This window comes from Mugil cephalus, chromosome 23 (assembly GCF_022458985.1).
Source record: "Mugil cephalus isolate CIBA_MC_2020 chromosome 23, CIBA_Mcephalus_1.1, whole genome shotgun sequence".
NCBI lineage: Eukaryota > Metazoa > Chordata > Actinopteri > Mugiliformes > Mugilidae > Mugil > Mugil cephalus.
The window spans coordinates 7,593,283-7,608,196 of NC_061792.1; the positions used below are offsets into that span (position 1 = coordinate 7,593,283).

Consider the following 14,914-nt stretch of genomic DNA (forward strand, 5'->3'; position numbering starts at 1 on the left):
GACATTATTACCCACCTTGAGAAAATAAGCGGCAACATTAGCCGGCAAAGGCCAGGTTCAGATGCTAACAATCATGACAAGCGGTCAGAATGTGTCTGCTGGACATCCTCTCTGACAGCGGGAATGAAAATCAATACAGAAAAAGCCATAACCTATGGTCAGATTTAGTGAAATTCTGGGAAAGAGAGACTTGTTACTGTGTCATACTTAGCTTTCTCTCAGGCAGTTGTCAGAGGAGCGGAAACTTTACACATAGAGTGGAACAGCAATGGTTTTCTCATCATGTCAGAGCTAAAAGTGATGCATTATGTTAGTGTTTATCAATATAGCTAAGTAGCTACATGTAGCATTGCTCTATTATTCTCTTTTCTGTGTTGGAGCTAGTCCAGCGTGCAGAAAGTGGACTCTGTTCCATCAAATGCAGTTTTCTGCAGACCCCAGTATTTAATGGTGACTAATGAACTATAAGCCGCAACCGAACAAACAATGAGCGCAGAAATTAACATAACTCATTATCTCTATTCGTCTTTTGGCCACATATGTAGCGTCAGCTTAAAACGTTACGAGCGCGAACATAAGCCAGCAAAATCCTCCACTGCTCATAGCCCCGGCAGCCATTGTACACTGAATGTGACATGTTTGTCAGGAGCATCGGGAATGGAGACCACAAGCCTGGCAACACACTGAGGACGCCTAAGGACACACAAACACAATTTACAGTTGTGACAAGGGGAAGGATGAGTGTAAGCTCAGCGAATTTGCTCTTTCTAATGGAAGGAAGTACGAGATGAGCGCGCATGTGTTTTGACAAGGGGGCTACATACAATAGTGGAAGCACAATGACTCCTTCTATACACATTAAAATACAAGTGCGCACTCATACTTGTAAAAAAAACGCATACTAGCACGGAGACTCAAACAGATATGCTTCTCCTTCTCTCCGCCTCTCTCCGGCTCACACACACTTCTCCTTCGCCTCGTGCTTTATTAGCTGATGAGTCATATTTCTGGGTCTTCTAAACTGGGACAATCCACACACTCAACACACACACACAGTTTATACAATAGGGCACCACACAACATGTACACACACACACAGGGGCAACCAGTTCCACAGCATGTGGACTCTGAAGGTGCCTGGTGTTGATAGGTTAGTCCATTTTCTTTCACATATCCCCCTCAACCAAAAAAAATGCTGAATATTTACATCTTCTGTGATGAAATGGAAAAAAAAAAGTTCATTTTTATCTACTTCACCGCCCACTGACCGGAGTTATTGATCATGCAAATGGCCTCAAAATTATGACACAATATTTAGGCATAAATTTGCTTTCCCTCTATAATTGACTTATTTATGATAATTTGATTCCACTTTCATCACTTGGCTGATCCCTACTTTTTTTTTTTTTCCCCCCCTCTGGCAAATGAGCTAAACTCAAGATGCTGGTTGGTATAATTTGGGGTTGAAAGCACTGGCTTCAATGCTTTGTGGTGGGGCGGTTGTGCACTTTGGCAGCCCCAAGTGGCAACAAGAAATAACAGACTCCTATACCTTAAATTTACTCTTCTAAGTGGCTGCTAGAAGAGGAGGATATGGTGATGAAGAGAAAAAAAAAAACTTGGCAGCACAGTGAGCCATCATTCAGGGTGAGTGCGATTCTTCTTTGACTGCTGGTGGTTTGCGGTTTGTATCTCGCTTCAAAGTTTTTAATCTGTCAAATTGTGTGCGCGCAGAGCCCGACGGAGCCCGTACTCAACAGCTACATCTAGAGCCAAACACCCAGTTGAAGCAAATTTACTGCATCTCTGTTCACGCTGATAAAGACAGGCATACCTTCCACCTGCAGCGGTGACTGGTATTTACGTAATGTCAGTTAAAGCATCACAGCAACTTGTCACATCGGATGGTCGTCCTGACATATAAAAACTGTTCACCTTTATTCTTTGTCTCAATATATAGTGTCTCCTGACTGTTGCCGTGACGACGCCCTTTAGCCTAACCCCAACAACTGCTTTTATTTGGCTAATTTTAACCGTGCTGCCTTCAAGGGAGCTTCATTACAAATGCTTTGTCTGTAATTCTGTCCCATTCTAACAGTTTACAATATATCTATCCAGGACATGCTCAGTAAAATCCTTGTAAATATTTTTTTGATGCCTTTTCAACTTATTAAACCACCAGCTGTACCAACTAATGCATACTTTGTTCCGTCATAACTGAAACCGATATCGATACTGTGTCACTGCATGGAAGGATGCTCGATATCTTCTATCTGGGCCAGAGTGAATACTGTGAATACTGGTGTGCCTGTGCTTGCTGTAGAAGAGAAAGAAGCGTGCGTGTCATGGTTAGCCTGAGTCTCAGAGATTAAACCTGCAGTGCTGCCAAGACAGCTGGCACAGTAGCTGTGGTTTCCCTCTCTACGAACCAGGAAGGGAAAATGAAATCTTTCTGACAATAAAACATTTCTTGGGCACTTTGGTTGAATTGTTGAGACCATTCTGGTACCTTCCAGAAAGAAAAAGAACCAAACAAAAACCTGAACAGAGAACTGACAATTTTGAATTTCAGACTGTTAACAGTGAATATGATTTGTGAATTTCGTTACCAGTGCATCACCTGGCAACTCTGGCCCTGGACGTAGTACTACCAACTTTGGAAATTATCCACATATGATGACGACTAATGCTTCTACTTCACTGCAAATAATAGTAAAGTATATGAATGAAACTCAAGAAGTCTGAGCTGAAAACATATTTGTTCGCAGTCAGAGGTCTTATCAGAACTCTGTTAGATTTTCTTTTTAACTTCAAATGCTCCAGAAAGCAGCAGCATGTCTTCCCGCCACAACTAAACAAAAGGGTTAGAAATTTAAAGCCTCTCTACTGGGTAATTCCCCAGAACAATTTTCTGAAATGTTCCCCACAGTAGATCAAAAGCCCTTTGAGATACTGAATTGTTTGTTATCCTCAATAATTATTTATAACCAAAATCTATCCAAAAAAATGCAACACTGTTCGATACTGGAAGATGTTATGAGGACAGCAACTCTCAACAATATACTTTTCTGTTGTACTTTCTTCTATTCTAGTCTGCAGAGAAGTCAGGACCTATCTGAGCCTCCTACATCCTAAAGAAGAAGAAAAAAAAACACTCTTTAGCCAAGGTATAGAAACAAGGTGTTGCCTGACTCATAGCAGTTATGAGACAAATATCCACAACATTTCATCTGACACATTCCTATTCCCAGTAGCGTGGCCGCCCACAGACCAAACAGAGGACCACAACTGTAGATACAATAGACTAAGCAAGTGAAGAAGACTGTGTGGAAGAAGACAAATCTGATCCTGTAAGATTGCTTTAGCACATACATCTCCCCTGAGGTGACAGCGTGAGGTGGTAAAAGCTGCATAAGACCTCCGTGTGCGTGTGAACGTGTGAAGCATTAGCTCGTGTCGCCGCTGTCTTAAGGATGCTGCATTTTGTGCGCGCGCGCGCACATGTGTGAACGCGTGGGCAGCAGCTGCAACTTCTTACGTCTGCGCTCTTACAGGGCGAAGTTTGCCGCCACCGTCGTCTCCCTCCCCTCCTGACTCTCATCCTGGCCTGCTAGCTCTCTGGCTGGACATCAGAGGACGGTCCATCTCTCTGTGTCTCACACACACACGCACACAAACCGAAAATTGGCCCAAAAGACCAATGTGAGACCAAAGACAGAGGTGCAGAGGGAGCGCGCTCCAACCAAGGTCATGCTCCGAGCGGAGAGGAGACGCTGTCATCTCTGTCCAACCTGGACGTACTGTCACATAAACGCAGCCAGAAGGAGCCCAATATGGCCACCTGTTTGGCTGAGAACACAGCGAGGGCAATTAGTTCAACCAGGGAACACACAAGCTCTGCCAAAGGAATGATGATGAGGGAGAAGTTTGCAGGGTCTGCCTTTTGGCTGCGCGTTTTGCAGTCGAACTAGTTTTGCAGAAGAAGTCTTAAAATATCGAAACCTGTAAGCTACTCTGGGATAAAACAAAAGCTCAACACAGTCTATAACTTTAGACACAGATGGCATCAAACGATAAAAAATAAGTCAGCAGAGAAAATAAATGTCTTCTCCTCCTGCTCCATCGGATGTTTTTGAATTGTGGCTCACAAAAAAAAAGTAAAAAAGCAAAGTGCGACACCGTGATGAGGTTAAACCGTGGGCTAATCTAATGGCTGTAAAAATCTCCGTGCTTAACTGCCACACTAAAAAGGTGCGTTTAAATTTAAAGCAGGTGGCTCCTGGGTGCCAAGCTGTCACACAGCGCCGAGCGAGATGCAAAGTGAGCCTCGCCGCTGTTGGTAATCCATGCGCTGGTGTTCGGATGAGATTGAATATCAGGCGAAGTCCATCACCGCAACAATGCAGTTGCCACTGATTCATGAGCGCACTGGAGGGAGACTACGCAAAGCAAAGCAGAAACAAGGCGCTGCATTATGCGCATGAATAAGAGGCTTTTACATTTCAAATTCGAGCTCGGATCTGAAGCAGACAGCTGTTGATCGAGCAACAGCTGGAAGGGGACTGCGCTGGATGTTGGTGCATCCGCCGCAGGAGCACTGGAGACGGGAGTCGCAGAAAGACTAACGGAAAGAAAAATCCAGTAATAACCCCCCCACCTCCCCAAAAAAAATAAAAAATATTGCAGCACTAAAGATACACTGTGCTGAAACAAGCCCCAAACCACTGGAGTTAACAATCACGGAGCAGAGGGTTGTTGTACAGAAACATAAAGTGTTGCGCACACACCTACGGCGGCTGGGACACCCTGAAAGGGTAGACCACAGTTGTTAAATTTTACAATGTTAAGAAGCCAACATGACTTCAGTGGTAGCTCACCTATAAACCTTTGCAGTGAGGTGTTTTTTTCTTGAAAGGCTGCTCAAAAAAGAAAAGGACGTTTAAAACAAGTGAAATTTTTAGCTAGTGTTCTGCAACAGAAACACGCTGACAAATTACTTTCGTACTGTACATTTCTGCAACGCACCATCTCGGTCTGTATCGGTGATGTAGCTTGTACCAGGGCTTGTGTTGTAGTTGTTTCACGCAAATGTTGCACACTTTGTTGCTGAATGCCTCATGACAGACTGGAAACTCTTTTCATCTTTAATTATTTTCACCGCAGCCATGCAAGGGTCACGACGCGCCGAGACAACTGCCGACTGTTCGCTGGCGCCTGGCAGCCAATGAGGGATCGTGACCCCGGTTTTGGCAGCGCGTCCCGTTCCATTTGCGACCTGTCAGACCTCTGACAGTGGCTTTTCGGCCCATTTAGCATGACGAACCAAACGGCTGAGTGACGGACGTCGCTTTGACCGTCCGCTCGGCCGGTCAAAGCCGGTGACCCGGGAGAGGAACGGAGGTGAAGAAAATAAAGTCAACGTGGCGTCCGGGGAGTCTTCAGCTTGAGGGTGAAATCCATTTACATGCGCAAATATCGAATGGACAAAACACAGACCAACTGGTGAGCAAATTCCTGGAGAAGCTTCCTAGACAGTTCGAGCTTTCCAAGTTGAGTGTGCCAGCGTGCCATTGGCTGCAGCCTTAGTCGCCTACGTCCGAGCCAGAAAATTACACTTGAACACACCACCGATGGCCATCATTGCTAAGATTTCTTTGATGTTGCTCTGGTGTTTCTCCCAGCGATGTCCAAGTGCCTGTTTAACTGGCCCTCAGTAGGATCTCACCTCTACGGTAATTGTGGTATAAATAAATCATGTGGCTACATTACAACAGGTGCTATCAGAACCTTGTAGTCATCAAGTTTTCTTCTTGACCTTAGGGTGTGATTTAAATGTTTCATGAACGGCATCGCTGATCTGCTAAATTATGCAAGCCCGACGAAGGCAGAGGTCTCTTGACCTTCCTGTGTGCCCGCACGCGAGCCGATAAACATAAATAGAGAAAATGACATCGGACCAGATTTTCTGTAAACCACACACCAAAGCCCAATTTATGATTAATAGGTGCACCCAGAGATGGGAGGCATCGCTGGCAGAGACGAGATGCAGTACGTCTCAATACTCACGCGCCCCGGCCCGACTCTTTGATGCTATTTTCTGCTAAGGGGAGCGAATGCCTTCAGTCATTTTTCCTCTTAAGTTTGCAGAGACAGGTAGAAGGCTGCAGAGATGCGAGACAAAAGCTTGACTTCTGAGGTTGGTCGCGATCTGAAACGCGGCATCGGCCCCATGTTCACGCTCCAGTGGATTTCCTCAACGATTGAGTGAAATTAGCCTTCTTCAGTCCAGTGGGCCGATCGGGTCTTGTGACTGTCCCTCTCATTACCGTTCTTATGTTAAACACTAATGGGAGCATCCCTTTTGCCAAGACTCCCTTCCAATCACCACCAGCAGCCCCCACCCCTTCTAATATGACAGTCACGATTTATATCTCCACGCTGCAGGGCATATTAACCATTTGGGACAGTGCGCCGTCTTGTAACCACTTTCATCTGTAATAACCCAAGGTAAGACACCGTCATATTTCATCCCCTCTGTGAATCTTAAATGATCTTGCTCCCTTTTCCCCCCGAATCTTGGCCCAAACTCCCCCCAATCTTCATTTCTCTCTCATTCTCTTCCCTCCCCTCTGTCTTCATCTTTATCTCGCTCCGTCTTTCCCTCCCTCCAGGGCCTCGACTCATCTGGAGGCTTGCCAGGAATGCAGATAAGATCACTCACAGATGTACAATAACTTGAGGGGAATAAATATGCCCTAATTGAGAGAAATGATGTAATATTGATCCCGGGGCCTCTGAACCTTTGGCAGAATCCTGCCAAGCCTGTGACATTTGGAGAGATGGCTGGTGTGTATATGAGAGTGCATGTATGTGATATAAGAAACACCCATGTGTGTTGCTGTTTGTTGTCTTCTTGGGTCAATCAACTACCCAAGTGTTAGCAAGATGTGTGAGGACGATGCTTTCCTGCACGCTGAATGTATCGAATACTCCATTGGGTGGTACTCATAGATACTTATAGATTATGCCGCATTTCTTGTTTAAAGTCAATTGTCTTTTGTTTGACGTGTGCTAGGATGAGCTGAGCCACAAAGTGGGGTGTCATCTAAAGGCAGCACATGTTTTCTACGTTACAAGTAAGGAAAACCGAATCAATAAACCTACTTGTGATCGTTACGTCTCCCTGACCCCCTTGATGTTCGCACCCATTCTCCAGGAACCTTGGTATTTACCTTGAACATGATCGATTACACGTGTCTGCGGCACGGTGTGCCTTCGTCCCATTGCAGATTGTCAGCAGGAGAACAACCATGACATCAATATTAATCAAGCGATATTGAAAAGGGGGGGCGAGATCAATGGGAGAAGATCTCAAACAGCACAACTCTAGAAGATGCAATCCATGCAGCTACAGGAGGAAATCTGTTCCTGGATAATGGGAGGATCAACATTCATAGATTGATAAAGTCAAGTAAAGGTTATACAGCTCAGAACCATCTGTTGATGTGAGTTTCCTCATTCCATCAGTGTGGGAAAAGTTGACATTTAGTCTGCTGTCTAAGCGCAGTTCATCACTGCTTCACACCGGCGCTTTGTTTCCACCAAGAACTGATCTGAATTCATCGAGTCCCTCAGATTTGAAAGCTTAATGAGAGGGCATGTCGGCTGGGAGGAAATGGGATTCACACAGCAACCTGACCCGCACTAGAATAAAAGTACTACCTCATCATTAGCAAATGATTGCAAATTCTAATGTGATGTGGCCGCGGACTTTCAAGTCGATTCGGGATAATAATGGATTTGTTCTGACTGAGCTACCCCCTGTTCATGTCATTAGACCATGTGCGTCTTTCCAATGAGCGACTGAAGATCAATTTTCGGTTTACACTGTTATTATGCACCAATCTGAGAAAGACATTGAGAGCGGTGCGGGCTGTCAGGTTGTTAGAGACTAAACAGAACAAAGGGATTTTTAGGAGGTGACAGTTATATTTTAAGAAGTATATAATTAGAATAGTGCATTTTGTATTAATCTGTAGTGGTGAGAAATGAATATATTGCAAGTACTATCCAAATCGTGTCCTAGAACATTGAGGAATAAACATTACTACATGAGGTTTTGGTCTTTGTATCTTATTCCCCTTTCGCTGACAACAGTACGTGGGTAAATTTTTAAAACTGAGGCTTAAATTATAGCAAATTAAGAGGGTTGCAGCTTTTAGTGACAGATGGGTACCGTCACAGATCTCTAGCTGTCTGCACAGGCATCACACCCACATCTCAGCTGTATGCGGAGTGTAACCACCTCTTTAAATTTGTCGAGCAATGTCAAGATGCCAACGGCTGGAGACGCCACTGAGGGGTGTTTGTCCATCATTAATCACAGCCTGCGGTTAAGGCAGATTGAAATGCTACATGTAGCATGAATGACGGATGCAAATTAGACCAGATGTTCCAGATCTTGAGTTAATAAATGCACATCAACCAAACGTTGTTGTATTAAAACAATCGAGACAAAGACACATTTTTATTTTTTACTACATGGACAAAAGGCCTGTGTTTTTAGGCATTGCAGAAAGGTATCCTTGACATTTCTGTGTTCACAGTTTTTTGCTTAAGTACCTTTCACTGAACACCACACATTCACCTTTATCGCTTAAGGACTCCCCGAAAAAAAGACAAGACAAGGCACTCTGGGAGAAGAAGTGAAAACAATCAGTTACTCAGCTAGAAAACTAGTGTCGGATTGTACTGAATATTAGGGAGCACCAAAAGGTGGACCGCTTCTTTAACTGAAGTGTTCATTTGTGAAAAGGGGTTAGGAAGACTTCAGAAAGAAGGCTCAGTCACCGTCGCCTTGTTTTCCCTCCGCTGCAATTTCAGAAAACCTGCTGCAGTGTCGTAATGTCAAGTGTCAGGGGATGAAGTGTGATATCCCAAGGAAGGAGGCACTAGAAAGGGATTGAAGTTTTAACAGCCAATCAAGATCACAGGGGACCTAGCTGGGTATTCCCAGAACGAGCATCGCGAACGGAGTGGCCCAATGGCCGTGAATTCAATCTAAGCCAAAATAAAATGTCAGGATAGGTAGTAAGGCGAGCAAGGCTGCAAGTGACATGTTAGCCCTGCATGGGAAACAGCACGACGACAAATAAAACCTGCCAGCAGAAGCAGCAGCAGCACCGTAAAGCTCAAAGAAGGTTGCGTTCAAGAGCACAGCAGAGACAAATGCGGCTTCACCCGCACGTTCATGCATTAAGAAAATGAATCACCTCATTGTTAAAGTGTTTACAAGTCGCACACATTAGTAGTCTACTAGAAACGGATTTGCAGCCCAGCGAGCCTCCCCGGCCACTGAGGACCATTATTCCTCACGTACGCGACACAGAGCGAAAGAAGGAGGCAGCGTCGGACCGAATCGCTCTCTATCCCTCCAAGAGTGGAGAGGCATGCCCACCAAGAGCTGAGAAGGGCACGTTTTCATAAGGAATTTGAAAATTGAATCAATTACACCAGAGGAACCTCATCCATCAGGAGAACAAGTGCTCGGGCCACGGGTGGAAAGCATGCGCTGATTAGTTCCTTCCTCTGTCTCCGTCCTTCCCTCGAGTTGCACAACAAGAGCCTGCAAAGCGTCTCTCCACGCTCCTCTCACCTGCCTAATTAACTGTCAGCTGGAGCCATTTGTGCTCCGATATTTCACGGAAGAATGAATATTAAAATCCCGCCAAAACTGCCACAACCCTGAAATGAGTGCGCCGGGTTTGACTGGTCTCTCGGCGGATGACAGGAACACACTAGCCCCGACGCTGAGAGGGAGCGATAGGAGAATCAAATCGGTGTTCATATATTATGTACACAGAGCTGCTGACTCTGTGTAGAATATAAAAGGGTGCGGAGGTGCAGGGGGGGAGCATGAAAAACATGGAAATACAGTAATAATAACAAGGAAATAAGGGCATACCTTCCCTCTATTATTGCCTGTTCTCACAGCGATCTGAAAATGGATTTTGAAAATCACCCTAATCCGCAATGAAAACTTATCAGATGAAAAAGCCAGAGAAGCTTTTATCCATCATCAGTTTAAAGCTACTGTGATTTGCGCCTATTTTCTGATTGCCACCTTTTACCTCTGCGAGCCAGTTGTGTTCATCGCCCGTGACAAATTCACTTCAAAGGAAGCCTCCATCATGACCCATTTTCCCTCCGACTAACAGCTGAGCTTTCACCCAGTGCGGCGCGAAAGCAGGAATTTTCCCATGAGCTGCCGCGTATCAAAAGCTGGTAGCAGAAGAGCGGAGGCAACCGCACCAAGGATCGCCAAGATCACACGTTTTCGGGGGGCGAGGAGAGATGAGGCGCCGGGCTCGTCACAGACGAACGGCCCCACCTGCTTACATGTTACGTAAAATAGCCGAAACGCCGGGCGACGGGCGACGGGCAAAGAGGCGTCCTTGGGACAGGAGGAGAAACAGTGGACGCGGCTCTCATGCCCACTCAGTCACTTTCTTTTTCAAATGACAAGTGACTCATCTTGTATTTCTTCCATCCTTTGGAGCGAAAATCCAAGGTCCATTCACAAAAGGGAGCAGAGAAGACGCCCGACTGAAAGTCTCATGCTGAATGCTGCTTGGTTACTCCAAGTCACATCTGCGCAGAACCAATCAGCAAACACCAAGAAAAAAATGCACAGAATAAGATTTTAAATACTGAATCAAGCTAGTTGCTGTTCATTCTCTCTCCAATGCTACAGTTAATCTTCTCTTTAGTTCTGGCAAACCAACAATTGCCGTCGGTTGACGTGCCGATTTAGCTTAGCACAGCTGATGTAAAATTGCAGCCGAAACTACAAATCTACAAACTTCTATCACAAACACACACCGAGCCAAGGAAGTGGACCACATCATATCAGTGAAAACAAAGCCGCCGTTAAGTAGAACAGGACCCACTTTGGGGGAATCGGCTTCAATTGACTGATCCAGAAATGCTGAGACGAGCAGGCATATGCCACGAGTGCGACAATGACAGAAAAGAAGCGGTCGCCGCGGGGAATGAAACATGTTTCCTTACCTATTGCCATCTCTATGATGCTCATTTGGCTCTCTGAAGGGAAAAGGATTTTTGGCGGCTTGTCTGTCAGGGGAGCTGTGAAAAGACAAACAAAAAAAAAGAGAGAGAGAGAGAACGTTAAATTCCACATCTTTCTCCCTGGTGGGCTGTGGGAGTATGATTTATTCATTAAAGACCACAATAATAGCTGCCTTAAAATGGGAACAAATACACGGAAATATAATATTTAAAGAGTGGACAGAGAAGAAAGGGATAAATGACTCTTTAAAGCTTTAAACATCAATGCACAAAGCTGCAGCTGCTTCGCCGCTAATGCTATTCCACCCTTGTGTAAGTGATGATACGCTTTGACACGGGCTGCTATACAATCCGGCTGTATATGAAGTAGCTGTGCAGCTACTCAACCGTTGGTGAATGTGCAGTATACCCTAAGGTAGAGATCATTCACAGCTGCAGTGGGCACAGGATGGCGAAGCCACAATCTGCTGTTGGTGGTGCAGGAATTTTCCGCTCTGCACAGTTGTAACGATTGGAAAAATTGAGTTTTACAAATAGTATCAATGTAATAACAATCCAAAAAAAAAAACTTGTGGATCGAGCAGCGCAATATAAACTGTCAATGGGTCCGCCATGAGCTGCTTAGGATAGGATGGATAGGACAGGACATTATTGATCCCCATTGGGGATATTAGGGCGTTGCAGCGGCAGGGAACAACACTGCAAGGTAGACAGTAGAAAGTTTATATATAAAAAAAAGCAAATACGTTGCGGTACAAAAATGATGATTTAAAAGCATATTACGGTTAGAGCAGCCTTCGTCCCAAATCCCTTCGATGTACACCAACTCCAATTAGACAGCTGCTGAGTAACAAAAGACGCGCACTTAGAGGCTCCTCATTATAATGATTCCCTAATTGGTTCTAGCCTTCAAAGTGGCATCAGAGAGGTTTTCTATCTCCGCACGCTTGGAAATACTCGAAGGTATAAGGCTTGTTACAGTACAAATGAGTTGTGGTTCGACTCGAGCGGTTACGGCTGAGCCGGACCCGGAGAAGCGAGCGGAGAGGATGCGAGGGCAGCTCTGTGGTGATAGAGGTTCATGCAGAGCTGCATGCCATGTACATGCGAGAAGTCTTCAGATTATCTTATTTGATGATCTTCTTTCTGTAAATAACGATTCTTTGCGGGGTTTGGAAATCTTTATGATGCAACCGCGAAACCCTTGACGTTAAAATTTCACCGCCGCCTTAGACGCCGCGGGCAAGATTGGGTCTTGATGAGGCCGGTTAGAGGCGCCCTAAAAGTAAACCGTTTGGATTTAATGATTTGATGAGTGTCTGAAGACCGCGTTCATGTCAAAATCTTTCATCTCCCAGGTTTACATTCGCAAATAATCAAGCACGTAATGTAATAAACTTGGTTTTCAGCTTCGTGAAAGATCTCTGGAATGGCTTCCACTCCATTTTGCACAGCTGTTAGAGGTTTTTGTCTGATAAACATGGCTCATCTGAGGCGTCTGCAGCTTTCCGGTCTGCATTTGCAATGAAAAAGCAGCAATCGCTCAAAACGTCGCAAGAGAATAGTGGTGCAACAAATGTTGGAAGTCCGCAGATGCTTTAAACACAGACGTGGCGAAAACATCACCTCAAAATGTCAAACATCACTGGTTGAAAACAACAAATGGACCACGTGCAATGTGCAAATGTGATATTTTGCCTTTGCCGTTGCTATTCTTGGTTGGTACCGGGTCTTTATTAAACATATCATGGTCTTAAATGAAGCATCAAGCAGTAGCAGTGTTGACAGTAGCAGGTTGTTTGTAGAAAAATGCGTATGAGCTCATTAATTACACCTTAATTACCTTTTTTTGATGAAATATGCGTCGATTATTTTGTTTCATGACGACATGAAAAGAAATATGAGTTTTTCCCACTCTGATGGTTTGTCTTGGCAAGACGCTGCTGAATTTGAGGAGATGGGGATGGCGCGCAGGAATGTATTTATAGCAACATGAAAAGAGAACCCAGCTGGGGATACTGACATCAAACGTGGAGGCACGGCTCTCGCGTACACCGTGACAGTCAGTCTCAAACTTATACATTACGCGGTCACGTTGTCGGGGGCCGCTAAGGCTAGAATGCGTCGTGACAATTAATTCCCAAATCGAACGCGGCGGCACTACGGAATGAGTGATTCTATTTCAAGCAGTTCGTCTTTGGATATTTCATTGGCCTCGTGTTACATTATAAAGAAGCACTCCTTGCAAGTGCCTCCAGTTGCACCCTGAGGTGGGAAAGCATGATAGCGACTGCTGATTGCCAGGATGTTGCAAACAGGAATATATGTGGCACTGGCTGGTAATGATCTTTGAAGCAACTGTCAATTTTAACTGGTCAAACAAAAACACTGTATGTGAATGTGTGCAGCTCATTATGTAAAATATTCAATGAAAGCGGTTCACTTTTACTTAGCATTTATTATCGTGTGACCACAGTTTAACACCGCATCACATCAGGCCATGCAATGACACATGAGCCACTGCAAGACGACTATGATCTACAAACAGAGACCGGTTATTGTCTCTGTAGCTGCACAAAACTCAAGTGGCCGCTGTGGAAGGCCCTCTATACAACCACAGCTTGGCCGTGAGCATGCTGCGAGTAGACAAGCACCGGCATGTCTGAAATCGAAGCATGAAACCAAGAGTATATGAAAAAAATAAGACTTTGCCATGGGAACTAATGTAGCATGCAAGCAGAGGACACTACACTGGTATAAATAGCCCACAGTGCAATGCACTAGAGATGAAGCTGGTGGTTCACCACAGTTACGAGCCTCGACGGTCAAGAGGAGGAAGTAACAGGATAGTTCCACGGAGCAGTGCGTCTAATAAGATAAATACTACTTTAATAAATTATGCTGAACAATAGCAAACATAAACAGGGTGTACAGGGTACTGTATGCAATTGTGGATGCAGCAAATGATTAATAGTTACAGATCATTAAACACTAATGAAAGCTAAATGATGAATACTATATTCCATTTCTGTGCCTAGGTTCCCATAAATCCTACACGTGGAGCTTTAAATACCACTTTTATCATGGTCCAACGCGAAACCTGAATCCTCTCTTTTCAGAGAATTATCATCCACCTCAGGTCCACAGGTAAAAAATATTTGCATATTGTGGATATATGGACCAGTGAGGAAAACTAAGTAAATGAAAGATGATGAATTAAAACGGTTAACTGAAAAATCCTCTCAGACACGGATTATTATGAATAATGCATTTCATATGTTGCAAAAATGTCTTGAGGATTCATAGATTCCTCGCAGTTTTTCCTCCAACTGTGGACAATTTGGTTATTTTAGATACGTTCTGTTGCACCCGTTGAGGCACACGCAGCCTTATTCAGTTAACACGCGCTAATGTTGCTAATGCGGTTTCCACTATTTCCCTACCTTGTAGCTGAGTTGTAAGTCTACCATGACCTTTAACTGCGTTAGTTCCAGGCTTTGGGATGTCATGAACGGGATTAATCTATTGAGTCTCAGTTAAAGGGGCATGGCACGGTGTCCGCTCGCTTGCCTCGCGATTAAGGCTCAGAAGAGGGATGCCTTCAAAAAAGAAATAAATCCTCCAATTCAAATGTGAAGGCTAGTTTTGAAATGCCCTGAACTTGAACAAGCTGAAGGTGAAATCCCAAACCTGGAAGGTGATCAAAGTTCTGGCATGTTTTTAACAAGCTCAGAGAACATGGGGTGGATTCTTGGCAAGTGTGGCATCATTTTAAAGCTAAGGGTAACAAAGTAGGGGAGCGCTGTTTAACTCAAGTGGAAATACT

The 14,914-nt window shown here is 44.6% G+C and overlaps 1 protein-coding gene across 2 annotated transcripts in view; it reads right to left on the minus strand.

Annotated features, from left to right (window-relative positions):
- The window catches only part of LOC125000864 (interleukin-1 receptor accessory protein-like 1), a 244,235-nt gene that overhangs the window by 70,036 nt on the left and 159,285 nt on the right, over positions 1-14,914 (minus strand). For both annotated transcript variants that reach the window (XM_047576582.1, XM_047576583.1), the window contains exon 6: positions 11,071-11,145. In XM_047576582.1, coding sequence (XP_047432538.1) covers positions 11,071-11,145 — 75 coding nt within the window. The remainder of the gene's footprint in view (positions 1-11,070; positions 11,146-14,914) is intronic.